Source organism: Mustela putorius, unplaced genomic scaffold (assembly GCF_011764305.1).
Source record: "Mustela putorius furo isolate JIRA1106 unplaced genomic scaffold, ASM1176430v1.1 tig00001419_pilon_pilon_pilon, whole genome shotgun sequence".
In the NCBI taxonomy this organism is placed as follows: Eukaryota; Metazoa; Chordata; class Mammalia; order Carnivora; family Mustelidae; genus Mustela; species Mustela putorius.
The window spans coordinates 700,677-726,333 of record NW_025421736.1 but is presented as its reverse complement, the minus strand read 5'-3'; the positions used below and the strand labels follow the sequence as shown (position 1 = coordinate 726,333).

General features: G+C 59.6%; 1 protein-coding gene across 15 annotated transcripts; it reads right to left on the bottom strand.

The window, feature by feature from the left end:
- IL17REL (interleukin 17 receptor E like) lies at positions 1-25,203 on the bottom strand. Of its 15 annotated transcripts, none has more exons than XM_045087608.1 (16): positions 24,992-25,203; positions 21,489-21,516; positions 8,682-8,831; positions 8,454-8,563; positions 8,103-8,217; positions 7,812-7,856; positions 7,432-7,571; positions 7,148-7,219; positions 7,012-7,066; positions 6,396-6,559; positions 6,268-6,312; positions 5,944-6,001; positions 5,577-5,749; positions 5,337-5,417; positions 5,067-5,124; positions 3-3,967 (listed from the first exon to the last, which is right to left on the bottom strand). In XM_045087608.1, exons 1-16 carry the CDS (start codon positions 25,106-25,108, stop codon positions 3,942-3,944), a joined length of 1,437 nt encoding a protein of 478 aa, XP_044943543.1. In that variant the 5' UTR covers positions 25,109-25,203; the 3' UTR covers positions 3-3,941. The 15 variants fall into 15 exon arrangements, 13 of the variants coding, with proteins under 13 accessions (XP_044943537.1, XP_044943538.1, XP_044943539.1 ...); XM_045087609.1 differs by having other exon boundaries at positions 5,586-5,749; XM_045087610.1 differs by having other exon boundaries at positions 5,337-5,392; positions 5,586-5,749.
- Between the last annotated feature and the right edge of the window lie 454 nt (positions 25,204-25,657).

Sequence of the window (25,657 nt, the reverse complement as noted above, 5' to 3'; positions counted from 1 at the left end):
CAGTTTCAGTTTGTAAGTCTCTCTCTCTATATATGATTTAAAAGGCAAATGCATGGAACCCTAATTAGTGGGCCCGCAGTACATAAAGACGTGTCTGTGACAACAGCGCGGGGACGGGGAGACTAGAGGAGCTGTCTGCATACTGCTGAGACTCAGTCTTCAAACTGGGGTATTATCTTCTAAGATTTTAATCGTGACTTTCACAGAAACTACTAAGAAAATACTGAACACAAATATGCCGAAGAGGAGAGGAGGAGGAAATCACACTGGCACAAAAATCAGCGCCAAAAAAAGGCAGTGGTGGAAGCCTCGGGAAGAAAAACCAGAGAAGACACATGGAAAACAGACAACTACTGGGTAAAAGTGAATGATTTCTTGTCAGTAATTTCTTTAAATGTAAATGCACTAAACTCTCCCGTTAAAGGGCAGGGGTCGGCCAAGTGAATAAAAAACACAATCCATCTAATGTATGTTGTGTACAACAGGCTCACTTATTGTTTTAAGATTTTATTTATTTATTGGACATTGAGCACAAACCAGGGGAGCAGGAGAGGGAGAAACAGACTCCCTGCCGAGCAGGGAGCCCCATGCGGGGCTTGACCCTGGGGTCTTGGGATCATGACCTGAGCGGAACGCAGATGCTTAATGACTGAGCCCCACAGGCGCCCCAGCAGACTGTAGATACAAAGGCACAAAGAGGTTGAAAGTAAAAGGACGCAATCAGATACTCCGCGTGAACTGTGACCCAAGAGGGCTGGGGCGGTCACATTAAATAGGCTTTATGTCAGGTGCGTTTTGGACAAGTTATGTTTTCTCGGGATCATGTCTGGAAGGGTGGTACCTGCCCGGCTCATATGGAGGGGTGGGGTTTCTGCCTTGCCATCTCTAAAGGCGTATTCAATAGCGGACCTGCTTAGTTCTCCTCCGCCTTGGAGGAGAGGGCTGCCTGGATCCGAGGGACTGGTGGTCCCAGGGGCCCACCCACCCCCTCATCATCTCCTTTCCGCACGGGACCCAGGACCAGCTCCTTCCCTTACGCTGTTCTGCTCTTTCTCCGAGTGCCCTTCTCGCGTCCTGGATAATTCTCTCCTTGTTGTACACTTCTGTGTGGATCCTCTGCCTCAGGCAGGGACCGGTGTCCGTACTGGCCCCGGAGGGAGTGGGCACACAGCAGTCACTCCGTCCGCACTGGTGAGCAACTCAGTGTCCAACAGGGAGCCCCAACTTAGCGTGTCCAGACACCAACCCTAACTACCGTGTCCCGTCGTCAGCCATGGAGCTCTGCCCTCCGGTCACCGAGGCCAAAATGTTGCTGTTTCACTCACACTCGTGGAACCCACGCCAGGACGTCCCGTGGCCCCATCTGCCTGCCACACCCCACCTCTCGCCAGTCGGATCCTGCTAGAACCAGGTAGCTTATGACCCTCACCCCTGCCGTCTCTGCTCTCGGGGCACCAGGACCCCCCTCTTCCACCGGGCACCCCCCCCACGTCCTATCTGTGTCCCCAGCCTCACACGGACACGGGGCACCCAAATCGTTGATGTCTCTAGCCTGTTTGGGCTCTTGTCTGTCCCACGCAAACTTCAGCTCCAGATGGGGTAACCGATGGTCCCCATTTGCTGGGCTTTGAGGCTACGAGTGCTGACCTGGTCCGCCCCTCAGTCCAGGGCAGACCCCTCGGTCCCCGGCTGCAGGGACAGTGATCTTCGCTTCTCGCACTGGTCAGTCGGGCGCCCAGGGGGTGGTCAGAACTGCTTGAGGATCGGAGAATGAATGGGATACACGGATGTCCCAAAGTTGCCCTCCAGTTCAACGGTGAGCCCTAGGTGGGGGACCCAGCCCCTCCCTCTGGTCCTCCCCGTCCTGGGGCCTGAGATCATCCGCGGTTCACGCCCCAGGCCGCTGGGCGTGGTCAAGGTCTCGGTGCGGAGGTTGGATCGCTGAGCACAACTGCCACTGGGTGGCAGCACACGTGGGGACCACGGGGCACCTGGGACCCAAGAAGGCGATCCTCAACTCATTCCCTATAGCCCTGAACCTCTTTGAGAGGAACAGTCATGGCCTCTGTTTGGGCCTCAGATTTCCGGATCTGTGGAAGGCCAAGGCCGCAGCAAGTCTGGAGCCTACACCCGGTCAGCTCCTAGCCCTCCCTGGTCCACTCCTGGCAGGCCAGGTTCCCAGGGGTAGCCCTGGGTCCGAGCCAGGGTCTCTGCACGGCCACGGGGCTTCTGGGGGGACCCGGTGGGGGGAGCAGGAACTCCAGGCAGGGACCGCGCAGCCACAGCCGGACTCTGGTCCCTCGCCCCGCCTGGGCCTCGATGGGGAGGGAGCACCGCAGGCAGACAAGGACCTCCAGAGGACTCCGTGCCCCCAAATCCCAGGCAGTGAGGAAACATGGTGAGTGCAGAACCATAGGCAGCCCCTAAAGCCTGACGCAGGGTGGGAGTGGGTGGCCTGGGGCCCGAGGGCGAGGCCTCCCTGAGCCCCCCGCCCCCAACGTCCCACCCTCTGTCAGCTCCTGGCTTGACCCGGCCTCTGGTAGCCACTTTACGGGGACTCTGGAGGGGGCTTCAGGAAAGGGCGCCCCCCGCCCCACCCCCATCCGTCATGGGGCTGAGCCCCAACGTGCACCGGCTGAGCACCCCTCTTCTTCTGGCTCTCCCGCCCACACGTGGCCCTGGGGCAGGCCGGTGCGGTAGTGGCGTCTCCAGCCACAGGGGTGTCCTCGGGGACCACTTTGGGGGCTCGCACGTGGTGGGGGGCCAGCAGGCTCTCTCTGCGATCTGGGCCTCCACCCTCGCCTCCCTCCGGAGCCCTAACCCTCCTCACCAACCCACTTCCCCCAAGGGGCTTCCTCGCCCTGCAGACCCCAACTCTGTCCTCAAGGGAAGAGGCGAGCTAGTGGACAAGTGTTTACTGAGGGTGGGGGCACACTGGCTTGGTCCACCCCCGAGGTCTCTGGGGGCATCAGCCCCCTTGACAGAAGAGGGCAGGGGAACAGCGGAGCCTGGCCCTGGATTTGCCGGCTGTGGAGATGGGGCTGGCCGGCGGCGCCCATCCCTGGGCGCGCAGAGGTCAGGTGCAGAGGATGCCCGGCCTCCAGATGACCGCAGCTCAGGGATCACCCTGGCAGTCCTTGGGTGCAACACCAGAGTCTATGGGGTATATCTGACAGCCCAGCTTCCGGGTGACCCTGACCTGGGCTGTGGAGACCCCACTGCAGGGCCAAGGGTCCCCCTGCGGTGGCCATCAGCGAGTGGGACAATTCTGAGAGCTGCCCGTCCTGACAGGGACCTCCTAAGGCCACGGGAAGTGGTGAGCCCTCCCTGGACGGGCCGAGCCGGGGCGCCGGAGAGTGGAGGGCGACCTGACCTCTGGGAGGGCTGCTGCAGGGGCTCGGGGGGCCCAGCTGCGGACCCCGGTCAGTGTGCGAGGGCTCAGGGCAGGAGCTGAAGCTGGTCCTGGGCCTGTGGAGCATGTGGGCTCCCACTCAGTTCTCCAGAGCCCTGGGAAAGCTCCGGCAGCCATCAGGCAGCTGCCGGGCCCCGGTCCTCGGGCCAGGGATGGTGGCCACGGCCACAGGCGATCCCGAGGGAGGCTGCACCAAGCAGGGACAGGGCAGTCAGAGGCCAGGCCATCTGGGAAGAGGGCGGCCCACCCAGCCGTTCTGTAGGCCTTCAGCAAGGGGCTTCAGGAAGGGGCTGGAAGTCCTTCATCCGACCCAAAGCCCCGGGCCTGGCCTGAGGGCCCCCAGGGAGCTGCGGACCTCTGGGGACCGAGAAGGTGGCTGGCGCCACAGCCCGGGCTCCCGCAAGCCACCTCCAAGTCCTGACGTCTGGCTTTCTCTGCCAGAGGCCTGGGAGCTCGGATGGGGGCTGGCCTCCGCTGAGCCCCTGTATTCAGCCGGGGCACGCGCTGGCGCCTGATGAGGCTCGTGGCCTCAGTCCTCTGTCCCCTGGGTGCTGGCTGGAAGGAGAGGAACAGGGTGCCGGCTCAGCGCACCGGTACCAGCCTCGTCCGGGACACACCCCCTCCAGTCACCCGCCCCTGTGGCAGGAGGAAAGAGAGGGAACCGCAGGCCCCCAGTGCTCTCCATCCTCTGCTCTCGGGCCTGTCCCTGGGACACTGGGACTGGCCCAGCACAGCAGGGAGGCTCTGGCCTTGGCTGGGGCCGGCTCTCAGGTCATCTGGCTGCTGGGTGGGGGAGCCCTAGTCCAGACACAGGCCCCAGGGATGACCATCACCCCCGCCAGTGATTGGCTCCAGGGGACCTTTGCTGGGGAATTGGGACCCAGACTTGGCTGGTAATCTCCTCTGGGGGAGGTCTAAGAGGCGCTCCCCAAGCTCTAGGGCATTTCCGGTGGGGCAGAGGGCAGGACTGGGGCAGCCCTAGAGCCTGGAGCCCTGGGCAGGCTGGGGGCGCTGGGTGGGTGCGTGCCCTAGAGCCTGGAGCCCTGGGCAGGCTGGGGGCGCTGGGTGGGTGCGTGCCCCTCCCTCTCCCATCCCCCTCGTGCCCCCAAGACCCCCTCAGTCCACTCTCCCCTCAGCAGCTCTAGCATGTGCACATGACCATGTCTGCTCCCCACGGACATCCCGTCGCCCTTCTCAGGACCCCCAGGCACTCTCCTGGGCCACACCCAGGACCCCAATGCTTCGCTTTGTCTCCTGTAAAGCCTGAGGTCCCAGGAGCCTGGGCCTAGTGGCTCAGCAAGAGAAGGTGGGCTGAGGGACATCGTGAGCTCCTGGATGGCTGAAACCAGAGCCCTGGTCGGGGGTGATGGACACCCAGGGTGACTTCATGGCTGACCTTGCGGGGGGGTGGGCCCTTGACCCCCTAAGTCAGGGGTGGGTCCGGGTCGGTCTGCCTTGGCCTGGCTTGGAGTCTGGGCCGACTTCCAGGCAGGTGGTCCCCCTGTCCCCCACCAAAGCCCAGTATCCTGTACAGGGCTCACCATCCCCACCCTGAGGGTGCAAGACGGGGACTGGGCCCAGAGCTGAGGTTGGGGTCCACAACCTCAGGACCTCCCGCAGCCCTGGGGCCCGAGACCCTTGGGGGGAAACTCACTGCAATGTAGGTCACATAGCTGGTGGGGGGCGGAGAAAGTCACGTCAGTCCTCCAGCCCTGGGGAACGGGGCAGCTCAGTCAGCATGGCTTGCGGCCTCTCCCGCACCCTGACTGCAGCCCCCAGGGCCCCGGCCCAGGGAGGCTGCTGGGCTGACAGGCCCCCCCGAGAAGCTCTGGGGGCAGAGTCCCCCCTCTGTGATGCCATGATGCCAGGGAAGCAGGGCTAGCTGCAGGAGGTGGGTGGGGGCTGGGGGGGCAGCTCCACCCACCTGGATGCAGGTGTTGGGGACACAAGCCTCTTCCGTGGGAATGTCCACAAAGGCCACTGCAAGGTCAGTCACGAAGTCACTCTGGGTGGGAGAGGGGTCGGTCACAGGCAGTGACGGGGAAGACTGTGTCACGGAGGGGAGTGCCCTCCACACCGGGCGGCCTCCAGGGGCTGATCAGGGCCTTGCAGACAGGAAACGGATCAGCCACCCTCCCCAGGAAGGAGCCCACCCACTGCACACCCGGCTCACTGAGGCTGGGGCGAGGGTCGTGGCCCGGGGCCCTGGGCGGCAGGCAGGCGGCCACGTCTTCCTTTGGTGACACAGGTGCACCTGGAAATGGGCGGCACTGGGCGAGAAGAAGGTGACCCGGAGGTGGCCCCGAGAGGCGGCTGGCTGGACGGTCATCTTCCAGGCTGTGGGTGGGGGGGTTGAGGCCCAGCACCACCCCCCAGTTCCCCTCCTTCCTCCCATGGACCAGCTCCCTGTCATCCCAGCTGCCTGACCCAGAGGCATCCGAGGAACCCGGAAGAAAGTGGGTGTTTGCTGTGTCCACACAGCGCAGGCCCCCGGCCAACCTCGCTGCCCTGCGGCCCCTTGGAGAGCTCACCTTGGAAGTGTCCCTCTTGGAAAGGGCATCGCACCCAGGAGCCGCGGCTGGTGGAGAACTGCAGAGAGGACTTGAGAGGCTGGAGGTCCCCGCAATGTGTGCGGGGCTGGCGGGGGACTGGGGCCCGCTGGGCCCCCCAGAATCCCCTAACTCCAGCGTCAGACCAGGATGGGGCTCAGAGGGGTCCCCAGGAGGCTGGGCAGGGTCCAGGAGCGCGTGTGGCTGCACGCCCCAGCCCCAGTGCTGGGCGCCCCTCCGCCTCTCCTTGCTATGTCCCCCTACGTGCTGACCGCGCCCGGGGTGACCGCGGCCTGGCGCACTCACCTTCAGGCAGAGCCGGGGCTGTGTGTCCACCAGCGGATACTGCACCTGCGGGGGAGGGCGGGGGGCGGCGCTCAGGTCAGGCCCCCGCCATCTGCGCCCACCCCCATCCCCGCCGGGCGGGCACTCACCCTGCCGTGCGCCGGCCGGCCCGAGTGCTCCAGGTTGTGGCAGAGAGCCCCTGGCCCCGGGCGCCAGCACAGGCTCACGTGGCCGCTCACGGGACATGCGGGCTCCCAGCTCAGTGCCCGGTCCCCCGGGTGGTAGCGGATAGCATCCCACAGGGCCTCCGTCTCTGCAGGGACCCACCCCTGTCAGCGGAGCCCCCACCCACGTGTCTGTCCCAAGGCCTGTGCGGGGCATCCCGGGGCAGAGCTCAGAGCGGGCACCCCTCCTCTGCGCCCGCACCCCCGTCAGCCCCTCTCAGAAGCCCCGCTTCCTCCGCGTGAGCCGGGCCGGGGCGTGGGTGTCCATGTGTCCCGGGTGTCCGCTCGTTTTTGCACACACATGTCCACGCAGAGATTCGGCTCCCAGAAAAGGCCGGCCGGACACTCACCGTTGGCTACGTGCCATCCACGGCAGGCTCAAGAGGGGGGGCGGGCCTGAACGCACGCTTCATTCCCTCTGTGTCCCCTCCAGGCTGAAGCAAGCTGCACCCCCCCGCCAAGCTGGGCAGCCCCCGACCTGCCCTCCTCCCGCGCTGCCTCCTCCCCCGCCACCCCCTGCTCCACACCGTAGGGCACTTGCCGTCTTCGAAGGGACAGGCCTGCATCCGCACGGCGTCAGGGGTCGCAAACCAGCCCTGCGGGAGGGGCTGGGGTCAGCTCAGGCCCAGTCCCTCCCTCTGTCTCCTCCGGGCGGTGAAGGCCACACTCTCACTGACCTCGAGGCACAGGCACGGCAGCTCCTGGCTGTAGGGCAGAGAGACGGTGCGGGACATCCGGTTTCCTGTCACCTGCGTGGAGTGGAGCGCTTGAGGGCTGGGGGCCCCGGTGGCTGGGACTGGGCGAGGCTGGGAAGGCCTGGGGTGGGGGTAGTGGGCAGGAGGCGGGCCTGGGGGGGGGTGGGAGGGGGAAGGTGAGGACAGGTCCTTGGGCCGGACTTGGGCAGGGGATGCGGCCCGGGCCAGAGGCGTGTCCAGGGCCGTGGGATGTGGCCCGGGCTCACCCGCACGGGGACACCCACGTCGTTGCAAGTGAACCACTTCAGGCAGAGCCGCACATAGTAGTCAGGGGCCCCGGGTACCTCGGGCACCTGGACCAGAATGACCTTCCGGCTGCGGTCCGCCCAGTAGGAGAACTTCCCGGCTGTAAAACGGTGGTAGGTGGGGGCCACGCTGGGACTCGCGGTCACTGGACAGAGGTCTCCACCTGTCCTGAGAGCCTCCAGGAGACGGACCCTTGCTAGACCCAGGCATGCGGGAGTCGCCCACCTGAGGACCCATCATGACTTCCCAAGTGGGACAGGCGGAAGACACCCCTGGCAGGGCCTGCAGGGGCCTCCCCAGGGTCTGTGGGCAGCGGTCCCACCTGGGGAAGGGGCCTCACCAAAGCACACGGGCACGTTCCTCCCCACGTCCTCGTGTCTGCAGTCTGCAAACGGCACAGCAATGGTGGGCCCAGGCTCCTGCTCCCGGCACCTGTGCCCAACTCGGGCCTCTGCCCACGTGCTTTACAGAAGTCTCTCTTCTCCCAGGGAGCCCGTGACCCCGGATGAAGTGAGAGGGGCTTGCTGCGAGCCCCCGGCATGGGGCCCTGCCCCCTGCCCCAGATGGCCCACCCAAGTTGTCCCCAGAAGCCAGCGGCAGCTGCACCCGGGCCAGCCCCATGGGCTCCCACCTTCCACATGGTACTGCTGGTCCAGCTGGACCCCGCAGAAGTGGGGGACGGTCCTCAGGGTGACGTAGAGGCTCTGAGCCACGGTCACTTCGAAGCAATCAAAATGCACCTGCAGCTGGGCACACACAGGTGTGAGCCAGGTGGGCCTGGGGTCTCTAGCACCCCCATCCCTGGCCTGGCCAGCTCCACCTTGCACAGCTGGAACTCAGGAGAAGGGTCCCCAGTTCTCGGGCCTTGGGAGGAGCAGGAGTCCAGAAGGGAGGGCAGCCGGGAGCAGCCAGGGGACAGCTGCTCCGGTCAGGCAAAAGCTTGGGGTGGGGCCAGCACGTCTGGGTCAGGCTCCGGCCTCACCTGCCACCCTACCTGCCGGCGGCCGGAGGCTCTGGAGACCCGCACGCTCTGACACTGAGTCTCCTGGGTGTCCAGATTCACGGAGCAGGCCTCCAGGCCCCGCAGGCTCTCTGCGCGAAGGGAGGGGCCGGGCAGGCGGGTCAGACCAGGGCAGGGATTCTTCTTCTTTCCCCTCCTCTCTGTGGAGTGCAGTTAGTGGGGTCCCCGGCCCCCCAGACTGTTTCTCACCATGCAGCACGAGGGAGGCCTGCACGCGCAGGAGCAGGGAGCAGCCGTCGCGGGGGGCACACTTCATGGCAGTGGAGAGTGTCAGGGCCTCCAGCACCGAGGGGGGCACGGACGAGGGGGGTGGCCGGCAGAAGCTGTTAAAAATGTTCCCTGGGGAGGAAAGAAGGCTGCTGAGTGCCGCGGGGCTCCCCAGGGCCTGGCTAAGGCTTTGTGGGTGGCCCAGCCAGTGGAGGGCGCTCCGGGACGGCGTGTCTGGGGAGGAGTCCTCACTGTCTTGCTCCAGTGCAATCAGGGAATGGCCCCCAGTGGGTCCACTGGGACACACAGAGGACCCGCCCTGGAGCCAGCTGTCTGTCGGGCATCAGGAGTGGGGCCAGACTGGGGAGCAGACCCCACCTGCCCAGCACAGGCGCCTTCTGATAAGCTGGCAAGCCCCATGGCCTCTCTTCGAAGTCCTTCAGGGCACCTGGGTCATGACCCCAAGGTCGTCGGAGCCCAGATCGGGGGAGGGGGGTCTCGCTTCCGGGCACGGGTGCTGAGCCGAGTGGCGGCCTTCACTTGGCCCGGCTGCCAGCCGGGGACTTGGAGGACAGAGGGGTTATTGCCGTGGAGCCCTGGGGAGGCCCGTGGCCCTCCGAGTTGGCAGCCCAGGTGCCCTCCTGCACCCAGGGCTGCGGGTGGTCTGCAGGCAGGAGAGATGGGGTTCAGGCCCGGTGTCGGGGCGGTGGAAGGAAGTAACCCCGAGGTGGGCCCGCGTGTCCAGGAAGGGGAAGGTGTGTGTCCTGGGTGGGAGCTGCGGCCCCCAGAACTCCCAGGGGGACCTGTTGGGGCTGGAGCTCTGGGAGACGGACGGGCAGCAGAGGAGGGGGGGACCCCGTCAGACCAGGCCGAACTGCACCGTGAGTGAAGGGGGAGCGGAGGAAGACCCCTCTGCGGGGAGGCTGAGGAGGAAGGGTGCGCCCCAGAGGCCCCAGCCCCGGACCGAGGTGCAGCCCTGAGGGCGCAGAGTCTGTCTGTCCGGAGCCTGCGGACTGTCTCCGCCCCGGGACCTGCTCCAGCGACCTGCGAGCAGGTGGGCTACGGAGAAGGCGGGTGCCCCAAAGTCAGGTCTTTGCCGGACGCAGTGGCCCTGCCCACCGGGCCTGGACACACACGGTGAGGAGCGCGTCCCTGGGTGGAGCTCACTCCGACGGCTTCAGAGAGAGACTCACGGGACGTGAGGACTTACAAGACCCGAATATATTCTTGGAAAGGAAATCGGCTCTGTGGACCCCACTGCGGCCCAGGCGGACTCTCCTGTAGGACACGGCCTAGAAAGCCAGCCAGAGGGTGTGCAGAGGGGTTTCAGGCCGCGGCAGGAGGAAAGGGAAGACGAGGAGGTCCTTGAGGTGACGCTGGGCTGTGGGGGAGGCAGAGAGCCTGGGCAGACCCGCGTGCCCACGTTTGCGGGGCAGAGCACGAGAGAGGAGAGGCGTCTGCGCGAGAAGGCAGGAGAAGGCTCCCCCGCGGGGCCCAAGTCCGCACGCCCGTGAGGGGAACTGCGGGGCAGGCAGGAACCCGCCCAGAGGGTCTGAGGGAACCGAGTCCTGTGCTCCTGGGGCTGGGAACAGTCCCGTGGGCCGTCTGGCCCTGGGTACGCCCCACCTTTGGAGGAGTCTTGCCTCGGTGGGGGGTGATTAGCCTCAGACGGAATGCCGCTCTCAGCCTGCCCAGCGCCCCCCGAAATGTAACTGCCTTTCAGGAGAGCCTCAGCGATGTTTGTGGGAGTAAATCCCATGTCCGGCACACAACAGGGTAAAATTATCAATTCACAATGACAAGCCATGCAAAGAATCAGGAAAATACAACCCATAATGAGGAGAAGAATCAATTCACTGAAACTGATACAGGTTCCAGAATCGGTTCAAGGACGTCAACACAATGACCACAGCTGTTTCCGTATGTCCCGTCTGGTGCGCACAGACGTGGGAGACTAGATAGGGAGCTAGAGCTCAGAACCACCTTCTGGAAAAAACATAATGTCTGAGATGAAAAACACATCGGTTAGGATTAATAACAGATCAGATATTTAGAAGAAGGAGATTGGGGAACTCGACAGAACAACCGAAACAACCCAAACAACCCAAAACAACCCCGAAAGAGATACTGTGACGATGAGACGGCAGGAGAAGCGTCGGCGGGACGTCTCCAGCGACCGAGTGCGCGGAGAGTCCCCAGAGGGATGCAGGGAATGAGAAAAAAAATCGGTACCTCCCCGACTTGATGAAAACTGTGAAGTCACGGGTCCAGGAGGTTGGTGAGAGCATAAGGAGATGGAAAAAATTACGAGGCACCACGACCCCTGCTAGAAGCCAGTGACAGACGGAAAACTCTCGAAGCCGCCAGAGGAAAAAGACACGTTACACAGAAGGACCGAAGGACAGGACAACAGCGGGTTTCTCGTGGGAGACGGCAGAAGAGGCCCCAGAACGCCGCAGGCCGGCCTGCCCGCTGGAGCTGTCTGCGGACGAAGCCTGAATAAAGACTCCTTCAGCACACAGAAGCCGAGAGGACTCCTCATCAGAAGGCCCGCACACCAAAAAGAGTTAGACGGACCCTTGGGTAGGAAGGAAAATAGGAACATGGTACCAAATGGGGCACCAGAAATGATGACCAGGTAGACACACAGTCTGTTTCCTCCATTTAAGTCCATTTAAAGGAGGATTGACTGTTTACACGGAATAATAATAGTAAGGCACTGGGGGTCTAGAACACGCGGGAAAGGGAAACGTGTGACCACAGCCCCACAAACACCTGGCGTGGGGGGAAGGGCACCTCGGGCGCGCAGCCCGTTAAGCCTCCGACTCCCAGTTTCCACTCAGATCATGATCTCCGGGTCTTGGGGTCACGGGATTGACCCCTGCATCAGGCTCCACACTCAGCGGGGAGTCTGCTCCCTCTGGCCCTGCCCCCGCTCGTCCCCCCGACCCAAGTAAATCAGTAAATCTGACACACCAAATGGATGGCCGAGGTGGGGCTGCCCTACGGCTGCCACGGCTGTTTGTGCCGTGGGGCACCACGTCCTGAAGGTGGAGTATAATGCGTAAAGACGTACGTTAGAAACACGGAAAAACAAACAGAAAGCAAAAAAAACACCAAAATGACCAAAGAGTTTCAACTATTAAGTCAACTGAGGAGATAAAATGAAACCACACACACACACGCACACACACGCACACACACGCGCACACACACATGCACACACACGCACACGCACACACAATCAACAGAAAGACGGCAGAAGAAGAAAAAGCGGACAAAGACGATCAGGAACAAAGGGCAGGAACGTGGTCCCCTTGGCTTTGACCGCCTCCGTAGCCAAGCTCAGTGCAGACGTTTGACGCCGTAGTCAGGCAAAGACACTCAGGATGCAAACACAAGCCAGACCAACTCAGGCTGCTGTAAGAGACGCACTTCACATAGGACAACACCGGCGCGAAGACACAGGCTGCCAGAGCTAATCCAAAGAAAGATGGACGGGTTGTGACCGGATGGCATGGCTTTCCTGGCAAAGAACATTACCAGAGAGAAGGACACTCACTTCACAGCGACGGAGGGAGCAGTTCCTCGGGAGGACACAGCAGTCACAACCTATACGACGCACTTAATGTCAGAGTTTCACAGGGAGACAAAACAGGTTCAACGACAAGGTCGAACAGACAAGCCCACCGTCTTAGTTGGCTTCAACAGTCTTCCTTCTACACTTGACCGAACAAGTGGGCAGAAAACGGAAGGAATATGGTGGCCTCGTATGACACAACCAACCCGCTCGGCGTCCCCGGCATTTACGGCACCCCCCCCAAACAGCGGTGGCGTCTGCACGTGGTTCCAGTGAGCACGGAACATTTATCTAGATAGACTGTGTGGTCCATAAAATAGTCTCAGTACATTTAAAAGAATTCAGATCAAACAAACTATCTTCTCTGATCAAAATGGAATTAAATCAGTCATTAATAACATAGTTCTGGGGGCGCCTGGGGGGCTCAGTCGGTTGAGCATCTGACCGTTGGTTTCCGCTCAGGTTGTGATCTTAGTGTGGAGTCCGCTCGAGAGTCTCTTTCCCCTCCCTCTGCCCCCTCACCTGTTCTCTCTCTCTCTCTTCCTCTAAAATACATAAATAAGTCTCTAAAAAACTAAAATAAAATATTTCTGGAAAACCTCCCAATATTTGGAAACTAAACAATACACTTTTAAATAACGTTCAGCCAAAGAAGATATGAAAAGGGAAATGAGAAATTACTGTGAACTGAATGAAAATGAAAACACAGCATACAACAATATTTGGATGCCACCAAAACATTATGGGGGGGGGATTTGTAGCGCTTAATTCCAAATTAGAAAAAAAAAAACTCACATTAGTGACATCAGCTTCCACCTTAAGAAACTAGAGTAAATGCACGTCCTTAAGCTAGTGCTAAATTACACGTCAACTATATCTCAGACCGAGAAGAAAGAGTAACAAAACCTAAAGTAATCAGAAAAAAAAAATAAGACCCGAGTGGAAACCAATGAAATAAGAGACAGAAGAGCAGTAGAGAAAGTCAATGAAAGCGTAAGTTTAAGAAAGAGCTACCACCAGTTCTATGTGGATCCTTCCAGAACACTGACGCAGCAGGAACAGTGAGGAAACCATTCTTTGATATCAAAACCTGACAAAAACATTACAAAAAGAGAAAACTACAGGAAGCTCATGGCCACAGAGTAGAACCTCTAAACAAAATTTTAGTAAAGGGAATCCAACAACATGTAAAAAGATAACCCATGATAACCAAGTGCAGTCTGCCCTCGGAATACGAGACGGATTCAATGTCGGAAAATCCATCACTGTAGGGCAGGCCTCTCGGGGCCCCTCCCTCTTGGGGAGCTTTGTGTTCTCGTGCAATAAACTTGGCTTTGCTGCCTACCAAAAAAAAAAAGGAAAGAAAGGAAGAAAGAATCACTACAATTAATTATGTTAACAAATTTTGAAAAACACATACGATCATCTCAATAGCAAAATTATTTTGCAAAATCCAATATCTATTCCTAAAAAAAAAAAAAAAAGAAAAAAACTTAGCAAACAAGGAACATAAGGAAACATTCTCAACCTGTTAAAGGCCACCTGTGGGGAACCTATGGTTACTGCCGTGTTTGCCGGTGAAAGGTCTGTTTCCCCGTAAGATCGGGAAGGAGACCAGCGTCACTGCTCTGCTCACTTCTGTCCAGTGTTGCATTAGAGATTGTAGTCAGCGCAATAAGGCAAGAAAATAAACTTCCTTTTCAGTTTGGAAAGAAGTAAAGCCGTCTTCATTTGCAGATGACATAGTCGTCTCTATAAAAATCTAATGCACTCTGGGGCACCAGGGGGGCTCCGTCATTTAGCGTCTGTCTGCCGTCGGCTCAGGCCGGGATCTCAAGATCCTGGGGTCGAGCCCCACATCGGGCTCCTCATGGCTCTGCCTGAGGTTCTCCCTCTTCCTCTGCCCCTCTGCGCCCCTACTCATGCGTTCTCTATCCCAAATAGATAAAATAAATCTTTTTAAAAAAAGGTTTTATGTATGTATGTATGTATTTATTTGAGAGAGAGGAAGCGTGAGAGAGAACACAAGCAGGGAGCGGAGGGAGAAGCAGGTTTCCCGCCCACCGCCCCTGCTCTGCCCCTCAAACAGGGAGCCCAATACAGGACTCCATCCCAGGACCCTGGGATCGTGACCTGAGCTGAAGGCAGACATTTAAGTGACGGTGCCACCCGGGCACCCCAGTAAAATAAATCTAAAAAATTATGCTATAAAGGTCATTTCCTTCTTCCTGCCCATCTGTGTGTGTAAGAAGGCAGCAAGTTTCTAAACTCCTCCCCAGAACTTGTGAGATGCCATAGTGAGCTTGGCCCCATAAGAGGGGGTTTCTCCCAACTTGGTTTAAGTTTATAGAAGATCATAAGTGGGAAAAATAAAACAATAAAAACAACAATTTTTTTTAAAGCCTTAGGCACACAGAGCACGGCTGTCCTCATACCCCAAGGGCTTCGCCTCATCGTGTCCTGAGGGGTGAGACCAGGACGGGCAAGGAGGTCGCAGGCTCCTGTCACCTCCTTCTCCCAAACTGATGGATGTCAAACAAAGAAGGAAGAGCTGAGCTGCCTTTCCTGATCCCCACGAGCGGGCGGTTCTGAGCAGTGTCCATGATCACTCCTCCCGTACCCGTCCGAGTTGTAAGCAATTGTCTGCACCTGGCATGGCCCCTGCGCTGTGTGTCCCTGGCTCCCCATGTCTTGGAGATGGTGCAAGCAGTGGTGGGGTCTGATGGGCTCCTCTGAGCCAGGGGCGGCGGCCAGCCCGCCAGCTGTCCGCAGACTCCACGGTGAAGCCGAGTGGCCAGCCAGGTAATGTGGGGCTGGGCGGGGAGAGTTCTGTCCCCAGCCTGAGGTTCCCTTGCCCCGGGGAGCACCGGAGAGCCTCACGTGGCATTCCCAAGGGAAGGCAGAGCCCTCTTCCCACCCATGGGCACCTCATGTGTGTGAAAATGTCTTCTTCTCTGCAAGGAATGAGAAACCCACATCTCTTGACCTTTTCTGGGGGAGGGGGAAGCAGATCTGCTCCAGCCAACCAAGTAAAGGACGAAAACCAGAATTTAAAAAAAAAAAAAGGTAGAGCCATGGCAGAGAAGGACTCATGGGGAGCACAGAGCGTAGCGGCCGCAGAGAGGGAAGATGCCTGTTGGAGAAGAATGTGTGAGAACAGCTCCTACTCCAGACCAGCTGACCAAACGGGGAGGACCGGGAGGAGAAGAGCATACAGAGCACACAGAGAAGAGAAGAGATGCAAGCATGCCACGGTATCTGTGGTGCAAAACGGGGCAAGCAAGTCGTTGTCCCTCCGTGGAGATCACCGCGCACCCCAAATTTGTTATGAAGCCTCGTGGGAGTCTCCCTGTGGGAGTAGTAAATACATTCGATCTTTTCAAAGACTTGAAAAGCTGCTGCAGAGCCGTACTTCAGGGAGGCCTAGCAGATGTACTCTGAAGAGGAGAAACAGGAACTCGAAAGAAGAAGAGGGTTCCAAAAGGGAACAGTGAACTCAGCGGTTGGCGAAATGTGGTGGTGAATTTAAATTCCTCTTGACAAAAGAAGAGGAGGAAAAAGAAAGAGTTCTCTGTGTTTAAAAACAAGCTGGGGGTTTCGTTTCCCATAATATGCCAGACCAGGCTGTCCGGGCCAACTCTCTAGCCGAAAACAGCTAACAATGCTGGAGGAAAGGTTTCAAGGAAACTTGGGAAAGCTGCTCAAAGAATCAGCATCATCAGGTCAAAGCCTGAGAAACGGCAGAGAGAGGCAGAGGAAGCCGGCGACATCATGGAGCTGTCCCACTATCACTACCCCCCTGGGCTGGAGGCCAACGGGGAGCCCCCCAACCCTGGGCTCTGTGGCGTGGCTGCTCCGAGTGCGCAGGGAGGAACAGAGAGCTTCCCACGGCCTTCAGTGGGTCTGGGTGCTGCTGTCCGGCCCTGGTTCGCATCTCTAGGAAGGGCCAAGGGACCTCAATCTGTTTTTTAAAGGGAAATGGTCCTGACAGTCACACGTCTTCTCTGGGTACCACTCGGAAACAAGGGGAATCTGATCCGGGGGAACCTCCATCATCCTAGGCCATGGGGAACCTCACGAGTCATTTCTTGAGGGCACTGAGCAGGCATATTTAAAGATGAGCAGATACACCAGAAAACAGAGCACCGAGAGGGAAACCTGGCAGCAATGAGAGCCCCATGGAGTCTTCTGGGGACAAGCGCACGAGATGTAACTGTAGACCTGCCACCCTAGGACAAGCTCGGAAGTATGCGCGGTGGGAAACAGAAACTACAAAGACGGACCAAACACATTTGCAATAAACAGAGTTTCTAGAAACAAAAGCCACAGAAACAGAAATTAAAAATGCAACAAGTGGCTTCCAGAGCAGCCTGGATCTCACCAAAGAGAGAATTAGTGAAGCAGAAGGTCCCAGCAAATGACCCCGAAGGCCGCAGAGGGACAAAGAGATGGAAAATACAGCAGAGACATTCAGAAATGTGGAGAACGAAGTAAAATGGCCAAGATGACCCCGAGGAAGGGAAAGAGGACAGACAGGGCTGCTGGCCAGCTTTGCAAAGGCTCACGCAAAAAAGTGAAGTGTAGGCCAGTCTCCCGTATGAATATAGTTATAAAACCTACATAAAACTGTAGCAATTTGGTTTAATAATATATTAAACATGACTGGATAGGATTTGTTTCCAGACTCCACGTGTGGTCAAAGTTAGAACATCTATCAGTACGATTCATCTCACTGAAAGATTAGAGGAGGAAACCGCATGATTATTCTCGCAGGTGCACACAGTTTTCGTCAGGTTCACTTCCTACTCATGATAAAGAATGTTTAAAAAGCTGGGAAAAGAAAGGCACCTCCTTGTCTCGATAGAAGTCATCTTCCTCGAAGGCCTCATTAGCCTGGTAACGTCGTGGGAGCCTTGGGAGTCGATCCCGTGAATACCAGGACTAAAGGAAGGCCCCCATTCCACACTGTCCTGGTGACTGGAGCCAGGTCTGTAAGACCAGAAACACACACAGGTTTATAAACTGTCACCATTTACAGAATTCGTGATTATCCATATACAAAATCTTAAGAGACTCAATGGGAAATCTATCAGGAATAACAAAGAATTTTTAACAAATGTGCTGGGTACAAGATCAGTATACAAAAGCAGCTGCTTTACACCAGCAAAACCAATCGGAAAATACAATAAACTAAAGCAACCTTTCACACTATCCTTCAGCCTCTGAAGAACGTAAGTATAAGCTTTGAGGAAGACCTAAATCGTTGGCAAGGCATACCATGTTCATGGTTGGAACACTCATCTCTGAGGTCATTTCTGCCTCAAATCAATGGTTGTAGTCAATGCCAGTCAGATCAAAATGTGTGATATTGTAACTTATATAAGAAATATGCTCTGTGCCCCTTATCTGGTACAAGAATCCTAAAACCCTTGGAATTTTCTGAGAGCTAAGAGCCAGGAGGGCGTCTTTCGTTGTTCATAACAAACCACGTTCAACCGCAACTAAGTCCATCTTAATGAGGTAAGTTTCAGAAAGTCCCAAGGGTGGGGGCTGGTTGCCAGGGAAATCAACCACATGATGACCTCTGCTGAGGAGAGAGGACCCAGAGGTCCCGTCAACCACCAATGGCTGGCGATTTTATCAGCCGTGCCTATGAAAAACCTTCCATATAAGCCTCCATAAAAACTCTAAAGGACAGGGTCTGGAGCACTTTTGGGTTGGTGAGGACATGGAGCTGGGAAAGTGGGAGCCCCAGGAGGCATGGGGGTCTCTGTGCCCTCCTGTGTCCCTTCTACCTGGTTTTTCTTAAATTATGTCGTTTTATACCTGGCAAGTAAAATGATGCTCTGAGTTCTGTGAGCCCATCAAGCAAAGAAAGTGGACCGAGGGCAGGGTCGTGGGAGCCTCTGACCCATAGCCAGCTGGTCAGAGGCAGAAGGGACACCCCAGACTTGTTGCTGGTGTTGGAAGTTGGGGGGCAGTCTTGTGGGACGAAACCCCTAATCTGTGGGCTCGGAGGCTAAACCGGTCGTCTAGGTAACTTGGAACTGAGCTAATTGCTTGGTGATACTAAAAAATACACACATTGGCTCTCTCCAAAATAAATAAATAAATCCTTTTTTTTTTTTTTTAATGCGGGGGGCACCTGGGGGCTCTGTCACTTGAGCGTCTGACTCTCGATTTCAGCTCCGGTCCAGACCTCAGGGTCCTGGGATCGAGCCCCATGATGGGCTCTGCCCTCAGCTGGGAGTCTGCCTGGCATTCTCTCCCTCTGCGCCCCTCCCATGCTCACACACGCCCTCTCTCTCTCTCCAAAGTAAGTAATCTTAAAACAAGACCCGCATTGGGAAACGCCTCCTGAAATTCTCAGTCAACTTGACAATCAAAAGCTCATGTTGAAGAAGTGAAGGCATACAAAATGCTAAAACCCTTTTGAAAAGCTTTCTAGTGTAAAAATGAAATTAAGATACTGAAAAGCTCACCCCAAAAACATAGCTTTGTGCATGATTATGGAGCAGACGGCCCGATCCCCACCAGCCGGCGGGTCCTCAGCTAGTCCAAGCCCCTCCGCTCACTGCAGAACCAGCAGGCCGACTTCCTTCATTCCTTATGGTTTCATCGTCCAGAGGGGCCTCTTCCTGCACTAACCTTGAGGCTTGCCATTTTCCAAACTTGGATTACCTGGTCTGCCGCTTTGCTCAGCTCTGCCCCTCCTTGCAGAATGGGGCTCTGTGGTCTGCCAGGCGTCCTCAGGGTGCACTTCAGCACCCGTCTTCAGACCCTGCATTTCTGGCTGATCAGCAGCAGGACCCGGAGGCCCGATTGTGCTCAGGATCTAGTCCGTTGGCAGGACCAGCGCTGGTGTCAAGTGCCCTTGATTGGTGGTGGTGGGGGGGGTGCTGTGATGCTGTGCCTGGACCTCCGCCGACTTTGATGCCAGCTGTCACCAGCACTCACGTCACTGGAGGATGCAAAATGGTTTTTCTACCGTTTGGTTTCCCTTGCGAGCTGGAACACTTACCCCCAGGCGGTGTTCGTAGGAGACGGGCAGGAACAAGGCTTGATCCCAGTTTTGAGGATGACGAGCAGGTTCCAGGCCATCCTCAGAAGATGGGCTGCAACTTACTGCAAGTCTTTTTTTTTTTTTTTCTTTTTAAGGTCAAATGATATTCTCTTGGCTAATGGGAGCTTCTTTGGGTCAGTTCCAAGTACTTTTTTTTTAAGGTTTTATTTTTAAGTAATCTCTACATCCAGCGCAGGGCTGGACCCCACAACCCCGAGATGAAGAGTCGCTTGCTCCTCTGAGGAGCACGCCCGCCCCATGTACCGTGGTCTTTGAGAGCGTCTGTGCTCTCTGGTCCGAGATGTCCCTGTTCTTCGGGTCCATTCTCTTGCCCAGACCGGGACACGGCCACTGCTCGCTGGGCCCGCGCCGGAAATGGGATCCAGGACCGCAGCCCCGTGCTGGGGAGGCTCCTACCATGGGAAGTTGTGTGCTTGCTTTGCTACGGGCCCTAAAGACTTTTCTCTTTAAAACCCAGTCATTTTACCACAGTATGTTTTGGTGTTTGGTACACAGGATCCGTATTTTTGGTTTGCTCTGATAATACCCAGTTTTAAGGGAAAAAAATTTAATCTCCTGAGATCTGTAGCTCTTAGCATTTTTCCTGTGCCCTTGGTCTTCCTCAGCGCGTGCGTTTTGGACATCCTTGGCCTGTCCGCAGCACTCGCCATTCATTCACGCGCCGTTTTTATCTGTTTGTTCGCATCTTCTTTACTTTTAAAAACGTCCCCGTTTTTGCCTTGAGTTTCTCCCCGGTCTGCGCCCTCCCGGGTTCGTCGCACGCGGTCCTCATTTCTGAGGTTTTCCCGTATTTCCAGTTCTGCGTGGGTCGCGCCGCTCCGGAGGAGTTCGGGTCGCGCGCGGGGACTGAAAGCGACGCGGAGACGAAGGGTCCGTCCGGGTTTCCGCCGTCCCGGGCGTCCCCAGGAGCCGAGCTGTCCGGCTCGTCCCGCGCCCGCGCGGCCCCGGAGCGCCCTGTCCCGCGTCCGAGCGGGCGGACGGCGAGGCCGATGCTCCGTCGCGCGCCCCGCCTCGTCCAGTCCCCGGCGCCTCCGCGGTCCTCGCGCCGCGGCGGCCGGACGGACCCCCGGGGCCCCGCGGTGCAGCCCGAGCGCAGCCGGCGCCCACGCTGCCCCCCGCCGCGGGCCCGGGGCGCCCCCCAGCGGGCTCTCACCCAGGGCTGGGGCCCCGCCGCTCCGGGGGGCGCCGCCGCAGGTCAGGCCGCGGGAACGAGCCGCAGCGGGGGGGCCGCCCTCCCGCCGCGCGCCGGCACCTGCGGGCTCAGGGACGCGCGCTAAGGGACGCGCGCTCAGGGACGCGCGCACGCGGCCGCCCAGCAGGGAGAGGCAGGAGCCAGGCGGGGCTCGCGGCCGGGCCTGGGGGTCGGGGAGCTGCCCCGCGGCTGGAAGAGCGGAGCCGCGCGGAGCCGTCCGCGGTGCGGCCAGGCGGGTCCCCAGACCCCCGGCAGCCAAGCACCGCGGCCGCGTCCCTGCCCCCCGCCCCGCGAGGAAATAAGCCCCGGCGAGCTGAAGAGCCGAATGGAAACAAAGTGCAGCAAGGCAGGGGACGGTCCTCGGGGCGGGGAGGAATTGCTTAAAACACCCCCAAATCCACAGAACCCCTTAAAATGCGATCACACCCAAGTGGAGAAGTTCCTAACGGCCCTGGGAGCCCCAAGGGAGCCTCCGGGAGGGAGCGGAACTCTGTGAGGCCCGGAGCACTGGCAAGGGGCACTCCCGGCAGGAGCCCACGGCCCGGCAGGAGCCCACGGCCCGGCCGCAGCCCAGGGCAGGCCGCCGCCACGGAACACAGCGAAGACCGAGAAGTTAACGGCGTCGGTGCGCGTTGGAGAAAACACAGGCGTTGATAAGGGGACGTGGGGCTTTCCCTGCATGGCCGGCAGGACACTTTGCAAAAGGAACCCCCCCCCCCCCCCCCGTGAAGCAGGAACACCGGGCTTCTGGGCGTGAACTGGGGGCCTTGTCCGTGTTCACCAGCTGCTGGACAGCGACATCTGGGGGACACTGTCCTGCGAGGCAGGCACCGGGAGGCCAGTAGACTGGCAAGGAAGACAGGGTGACCCTGGTGCCAGGCTGTATGAGGACGGGAAAGGCAGAATGTCCCCCTCTGCCTGAGATGTACTCACGGTTCACTCGGCTCTTGCAGGCGAAGCCCTGGGGACAGAAGAATAACACAGGGTGAGAGGTCAGCCTGGCCACTTTCCGTGCCCCCCCCCCCCGACCAGCCCCAACAGCCAGGAGAGTCACATGGCGCTTGACTCTCTGGAAGGGCCTGGCAGTGGGGGTGAGGTGTCCCAGAGTCCAGCCCAAGGCCCAGCAGACAGCCGTCATTCAGTAGACGGTGTGACCTGGACCCCGTGGACCGGGGATCCCCGTGTCCCCAACATTCCCAGCTTCTGCTGCTGGCACAGGCCCAGCCGTTCATTCCTTAGGGGGACACTGGCTGAGCACCTGCTAGGTACTGATAAGGTGCTGGGGTTCTGGAATGAAGGAAGTGGGGAAAGCTCTGTCTTGGAGGAGCCCCATTCTGAGACCCCGACACGGTCCGGAAGGTCAGGAAGTTGCACTTTGCTGAAAAGGGATGGGGAAGGGGTATCAGAGGCCCCAGGGCAGCGTGGGCAGCAAATCTGCAGGTGTGTTCAGGGGAGCCCTTGTGGAGGAGGTGAGGGCATGGCGGGACTGGGGACCAGATTCCTATGGGGCCGGGGTAGGTGGGGGGAGTGGTTGGACCACCAGCTGGCAGGCCTCACTTTGGTGGGTGTGCCGTAGGGCTCCACGGCCAAATTCGGGGAGACTGAGGTTGGGGTGCTGCTCTGGGAGCCCAGGGGGCAGGGGGGCCGGGTCCCTGGGGCACCAGGCTGCGCGGGGGGGGGCAGGGGGGCACTTCCGGTGGCACCCAGGTGGGAACAGAGGATCCAAGCCAGTCCTCTCCTGCCACTTGGATCTGCGGTTCCACCCCCGCTCCAACCCCTTTCTAAACACGCTCATGTTTCGGAACGGTGCGGGACGCAGAGGAGAGGCGTGGAGATAGTCCTGCGGGCTTCCCCACAGCCGCAGTATGGCGCGGACTGACGGCGCATTTGTACAAACTAGGGACCCGGGCTGCTGGGGCACCGCTGAACCCCGCATGGTTGGAACTTCTCCCAGTTTGCATCTGTTTTCCGTGTCTCCTCAACGTCTGTTTTCCGTTTCACATTGCTCGGATGGAAGGGCTGAACCCACCTGGACAGCCTCACCCTCTCCACCATGCGACTGCACGTCCTGGGAGCCTGGCGGCCCAGGGGTGCGCGGGCAGGAGGGGACAGCCCATTCCAGCGAGCCCGAGAGACCGACCCTGCAGAGCAGCCCTCACTGAGCGCAGGAGCCAGGCTGTGCTGGGGAGGTTCCTGCCTCCCTCGGCCTCCCATGCTTGGAATTCCCGCTCGGCATCCACTATCCCGTGGCCTGAACCTACTTCCCAAGTCCCAGAGTTCAAAGGCAGAGAGGGGCCCTGCTCATTGCCCCGAGGTTGAGGGCATCCGTGTGGCCTGGGCAGCAGGGACTGCCCTTTGTACCTGTGCCTGGAGCCCCCACAGCCCCGGAGTTGTGGAACGTGATGTCTAGTGGAGGGCTGGTGGGTGTCCCTTCAGTGCCCAGACCCTCTCTCTCCTCTCTGGGACACAGGCAGAGGGACCAGCAGAGACAAAGGTCAGGCCAGAAAGCACCTGTGGGCAATGTGACCCAGGGTCCCTGGTGTACCAGGAGCTGGGGAAGGGCATGGGAGAGGGCTGGCTGCATGCCCCTGCGGCCCGGAGCTGCCTGGTGGAGAAGTGGCCGCACCCCCACCTCCCTGGGGTTTTCCATTGGGTTTCTCGGGGCTTTCCGTGCCAGGCTTGGGGCTGTCTGTGGGGAGGGACCCCCACCCCACCCCAGGAGCATGTCTTCAGGGAAGGACCTGTGTTCCCTCCCCCGACCCCACCCGCAGCTGCCCACCACACCCCCGCCCCGCGGCCCCGCCTCAGCTCCGGCTAGAGGAAAGGACCTGTGTGGGCTCCTGATCCACTTGGCTCCCCGCTTGCCCGGAGCTGGTCCCCACAACACAGCCCAGGAGGCTGGGGCCCCCCAAACCATGGAGCAGGGTCTCCTGCTCCTGATGGCCCCATTCACCACCCAAGGCCCCTGCACCCACCCCACGGCAGCGTTTGCACCCTGGCCCTCTGCTCCTGTCCCTTTAGCTCCTCCAGTCGGTTCTGCGAGGACAATGTGTCACTGAAGACTTGCCAAGGCCCAGAACAGTCCTGTGGGTACTTGTGGGCTGGAGGGTCTCTGTGAAGGCGCTGGGGGTCGCCAGTGGCTGTCTGACCGTTGTGGCTTCTCTAGCTCCAGTGGCAGCCCCCGCCAGCTCCTGGCCTGCCTCCTCCCCCCTGCAATCCCCTCCAGGCAAGTCCTCCGGCGCCCCTCCCCCACCCCAGGTGCCCCTGCTCCCTCCCAGCCCCTCCCCCGGCAGGGCACCGGCCCAGCTCCCTCTGTGAGTCGAGAGTGGTGCTGGTTTGGCCCTCCCTGTGGGGTCAGCAGCAGCAGGGCCGTGAGCCCCCTCGCTCTGCACTTGTCCTGCGGCCTCCAGCACCCCTCTCCCCTCACCTCTCCTCCCTTGGGGGCTCTTTCTCCTCACAGCCTCTGGGTCTGGGGGGCTGAGTCCTAGCCCAGCTGGCCCAGTGCGGGAGCCCTGCTGGTGGCTCTTCCTGACCCCACTCACATCAGCTCCCACGCCTGATGGGCTTCTCAAACCCCACATTTCGAAACCAAGTTACCCCCCCAGAAGATCCCCAGTGGCTCTAACTCCCCTGGTAAAGTGCACACAAAGCCACCCCCTCCCATTGTCCACCTTCACTGTGGGGGCCCCGGGTCACCCCCTGACCTGGACCCAGCCATTTCCTCTGCACGCACGGCTCCCCAGCACCCACACGTTGTCTGCTCGCGCCCTGTACACCTCCAGTCCCCGAGGCCCAGCGCGCAGGGCAGGTGCTCCAGTGCCTCCACCCTGCGCTCTCCATGGTCTTTCTGAGCCCTTGTCCTTGTGCTCTGCTGAGCCCGGGATGCCTTTGGGCTGTGTCCCCACCGTGCCTGGACCAGTCTCCAGGGACACAGGCACCCATGGCAGGTGCTGCCTCCCTCGGGCGAGGCTGAGTCAGTCCGCCCTGCGGTGAGAAGTCCTGGGAGGCCACCGTTTCCCAGCACACGCTTGCCCTGAGGCTCCTTCCTGTCCTGGATTAGCATGTTCCTGCAGCCTTCCCTTGGCGGGCTGTCCACACAAGCCGGATGATGAAACTGGGCTCCCTGAAGCCACGAGGGGCTTCAGGGAGAGGGACCGGGTGAGGGCACATCAGTGGGCCCCTCCCGCCGGGGCTCTGGGCCAACAGGCCCTTGAGCAGAACTGCAGGGCCAGCCCCGTGCCTCCCAGGGGTCCCGAGGCCCCGGTGTCACCCACTGCCTATCGCCGTTCGTTCTGTGCCAGGCGCCAGGCCGGCGCCCACCTGTGACGGAGCCAGGGCCCCCTCAAGAGGAGACCCTAGGAAGGCTCGGGGCTCACATGAGAGCGGGAAAGGCCCCCTGATCACTGGATGGGGTCAAGGAGGAGGCAGGAGCTCACCTGCGAACAGGAGAGGCCGCATTCTGCAATCTTGGGGATGGCCAGGCTGCCATGCGTGCTCCAGGCCAGGGAGAGCAGCACCACTGCTCGCCCGGCCAGCATCCGGCCCGCGTGCATCGGGGGAGGTTGCAGGACGGCCCGAGGAGTGGCTCCTTGCCTTCCCAGCCTGCAGCTCCAGCCCCAGAGACAAGTGGGAGAGTCGACTGAGTCTCCTCCCCGAGGCAGACACTCCCCATCCTGATGGAACAAAGCCCAGGCCGGCCGGCGGTAACCACAACCCCATAACTTCCTGCCAGGTCCTGGCTCGGGCAATGGGGCCTTCAGACTCTGGCCAGTTGCCCACAAAATTTCTAGGATGCCAAAGGAAGCATCTGGAACCTTAAGTTTTTGGGGTTCCAGGTAACCAGGTTCCCCAGGGGGCTAGACGCAGGAGCAAGGCTGGCTGTGGGCCTGTGTCAGGGAGCTGTCCCACATGCCCCACGGCTCCCCCGTGTCTCAGGCAGTTGTCGTGATGGTGGAGCACGGAGGTGGCCAGTGGCCCTCGTTGTTAAGTCCAGGTAGGCTAGCAGAGGGGCGGAAGCCTTTCTAGGTGCCTGCACCTGGCAAGGGCTGGCCCCAGCCCTGAGCCCACAGGAGAACCCTCTTCTGGAGCAGGGCTTGGGGCCT